Raw genomic sequence first — 3,438 nt, forward strand, 5'->3', positions numbered from 1 at the left:
CTGCTATATAATTTCAGAAGCATAATTGCATTTGTATTGATAAACAAATGTTTCCACACTATCCTCCAATGTAGGATGTTTACACTTTAATATGTTGGGAAGAATGTCTTATTATTCATTTGAGATGCCCTGTATTAAAATGATATGTGATTTGCTAAAAAGAGGACGAAGTGAGAAGTTGTTTGTGAGGTGAAAAATTCTCCAGAATTCACTTAAACTGCTGAATTGTATACTTAGAAATGGTTAAGATGTGGCCTGGTGCTGGTGGCTCACACCTATAATCCTAGTTACTCAAGAAGCTGAGACCTGACATCTCTTCATGGTTCCTTTGATATATGGTGATACTGTGGAGGTTTGAAGCTTGAGGTTTAGGAGCTTGAAAGTTTTATCTGTCCCTGGAAATCCCAGGTCACATGTCAATGCACTGGGATGTGGTAGGCATGCATCCAGGCAAGGTTAACTATTAAGTTGTTGGGATGAAAGGTCAGGAGACCTACCTTTAATAGGCGCATCAAAATGGGAAGAACACATTGGTAGTTACAGTCCACCTTCTTAAAGGAAAAGAAGAAAGAACACAGCCAGAGAAGTCTTCCTTCAAGAAGTTATCCAAGAATCATTATGGAGAATTTCTGCAACTCTACTTTTTGGGTGAGATATTACATTTATTCTCATTGTTTTTTCAACTCAAGAGTAGAGGTATATTTTACTAGAGTAGACAGCAACAAGAAAAGTTAGCAGTGAAACTGGATTATAGCTCAGGCTTTTGAATAAAAAGACAATTCACACTGCCTCCAGAGGAAAAGATAATAGAATTTATTCTTTAACATGTATTTTGTGTATCTCAGATTGTTTTCTTGAACTAGCTACCTGCAGTATTGCCTTCTCCACAAAGAAATGAGGGGAGAAAACGTTCCGATTTCTTTGGTGTTAGTAATGATAATTTTTATACACTTTGGGGGCTAAAAAGAGAAGCTCTATGACTGAGTATTGATATATGTGGATAATAATATGGTAATAATGTGTTCTAGAGGAACTGGTAACAGAGTATAGACCAGAAGATGAGGATGGGTACAAGTTTAGGCATTCTGAGATAATTTTTGAACAATTAGAATTGGGCAATACTGTGTTTTGAGAAGGTAAAGAAGAAGCACCACTGAAGGAGTGGTCAGGTATTTGGAAGCATAAAGAATAGTATAACATCTAGAAGCCTCAGCAGAGAGTTTCAAGATAGAAGGCAGCCACCATTATCAAGTAGCTTAGTGGAACAGAGAATTAAGCTAGGTGCCCCTGTGCCATACTTATTTTTAACTATTTGGGAGGCAGATATTTGGAAGATCATGTTCAACCCAACCTGAGCAGAAAAGTCAGAGAGACTCCATCTCCAATCAGTCAAATGCTGGAGCTGGAGGTGTGGCAGAAAACTCAGTTGAGCCTCTGAGTTTAAGCCCCCCTATTAACATGAGAGTGAGAAAGAGAGTGAGAGACAGAGATTATTTCTAGCACTGTCAGATCAGACCAGGACATGAATACCACAGGAAGGTGGTATTTTTTTTTCTTTTTTCTTTGTCAGTCCTGGGACTGTCCCTGAGCTCTTTGGCTCATGGCTAGTACTCTACCACTTTGAGTCACAGTGCCATTTCCGGTGTTCTGGTGGTAAATTGAAGATAAATGTCTCATGGATTTTCCTGCCCAGGCTGGCTTTAAACCATGATTCTCAGATCTTACCTCATGAGTAGCTAGGATTAGAGGTGTGAGCCACCAGTACCCACCATCACTTCTTGAGAAGTCCTGAGATTACCTGACAAATCAGGCACTTCAACTTTTTTTTAATACAGTCTGTACCAATACTCATATGAAACAATATAAAACTAAAGGAAAAATTTTAAAATCTTCATTCACACAACTCAGTGGTCTCCCAACCACAAGACACTTCTATTTATTGTGTTGTATGGTGAGAAAACAGAGAAGCCATATTTTGAAAGATCGAATTGAGAGTCTTTATTAAAGGGCAAGTGACTACATGGTATACTCCCATCTCAAAGACCAGCAGCCCTACACAAAGCTGGCACCAAGCTTTTTAAGACAACAACCACATGCTTGGGGTAGAGACCAAGCCTCAACAAAAGCAGACCTTATATGGACATGCTCAGGTACAAGCACAGGTATCAGCAGAACTTTTCCATCTAGGGAAGTTACACCTCAACTTTCTACATAGGGAGAAGTCTTAGAGGCTACTCAAAGGTGTGTGATCCAAGCCATTTAGGGAGGTAATAATCAAGGAAGAGTCTGAACATTCTCTATGCAAAGCTTTTCTAAAGCTATGACAATCTGCATTTTTCTAAAGCAGAGCCCTCCTTGTTCACCGTAAGCTAGGTATCTGCATTTACTGAATGGCTTCTCTCATCCCTAGGCTTTTCAGTGCTGGGTGGAAAATTCCCTCAACTCAGCAAGAGGCACCAAGGTAGCTGTAAGAAGTTACTTGGACTCAGACTCTTTACTTCAATTTTACAGTGTACAAAGACTGGTGCAGACCTTGCTGGGAGCTTTCTGTTGATCTTGTGCTTAAATTGACCAAACTGTCTTGATTTTTTTTAAATAAGCCCTTTGGACCATATAGGTCCATATGTCATATGATGAATAGGTGTTCTGTTGACTAGTGCCTACATGTTTGACCATTTGACAGTGAGCTCATCTAGTGCTAGAAAATAAATAATAATACAGTTTTATATCCAGGTAGATATTCTCCCCATTGCATTGAGGAATAGTCCCTTTTCTTAAAATTTGGCAAATATTTTGAGTTTCACTCAGAAGAGCTGATACAAAAATTTGCATTATCTAGCATAGCTGGTATAGAAATAACAGAAAAATAGGTGCTTAGAGATTGAGATGGCTAGAAAAGTCACTGAACATGAAGTGGAGAATTTATGTCAATGAGGATGAACAAGAAAATATAAAGAATTCCAGTTTTAGTATTTGGGCTGCCCAAGGAAGCACATATTTAAAGGGTAAGGCTGGATGTAGATGTGGAGTTGAATTTAAAAATTACTTGGAAGCTTGTAGGGTGTGTGGGGGATGGGCTTGTTTAAAAGAATGCATGTATCCAGAAATACTTTCTACCTTCTCAGAATTCCTCATACCTGAACACCCCGGAGGCAGACCTGCCACTTTGTTTTGAACAGACTGTTCTGGTATGGATTCCCCTGGGTTTTCTTTGGCTCCTGGCACCTTGGCAACTTTTCCATGTATATAGATCCAGAACCAAGACATCTTCTATAACTAAATTCTACCTCGCTAAACAGGTACAGTAACCCTCTCTATTTTTACTCCACTTCCTTGTGGCACAGATTCTCTTTTTTCCTTCCTTCCTTCCTTCCTTCCTTCCTTTCTTTCTTTCTTTCTTTCTTTCTTTCTTTCTTTCTTTCTTTCTTTCTTTCTTTC

The 3,438-nt window shown here is 39.0% G+C and overlaps 1 protein-coding gene across 1 annotated transcript in view; it reads left to right on the forward strand.

Annotated features, from left to right (window-relative positions):
- The first annotated feature begins 525 nt into the window (after positions 1-525).
- Positions 526-3,438, forward strand: part of Abcc2 (ATP-binding cassette, sub-family C (CFTR/MRP), member 2) — a 51,188-nt gene continuing 48,275 nt past the window's right edge. Inside the window, 2 exon segments of the mRNA XM_013017770.1 lie at positions 526-648; positions 3,126-3,299. Of these exon segments, the coding sequence (XP_012873224.1) occupies positions 619-648; positions 3,126-3,299 (204 nt within the window). The 5' untranslated portion in view covers positions 526-618.

Source organism: Dipodomys ordii, unplaced genomic scaffold, assembly GCF_000151885.1.
Source record: "Dipodomys ordii isolate 6190 unplaced genomic scaffold, Dord_2.0 Scaffold36, whole genome shotgun sequence".
NCBI lineage: Eukaryota > Metazoa > Chordata > Mammalia > Rodentia > Heteromyidae > Dipodomys > Dipodomys ordii.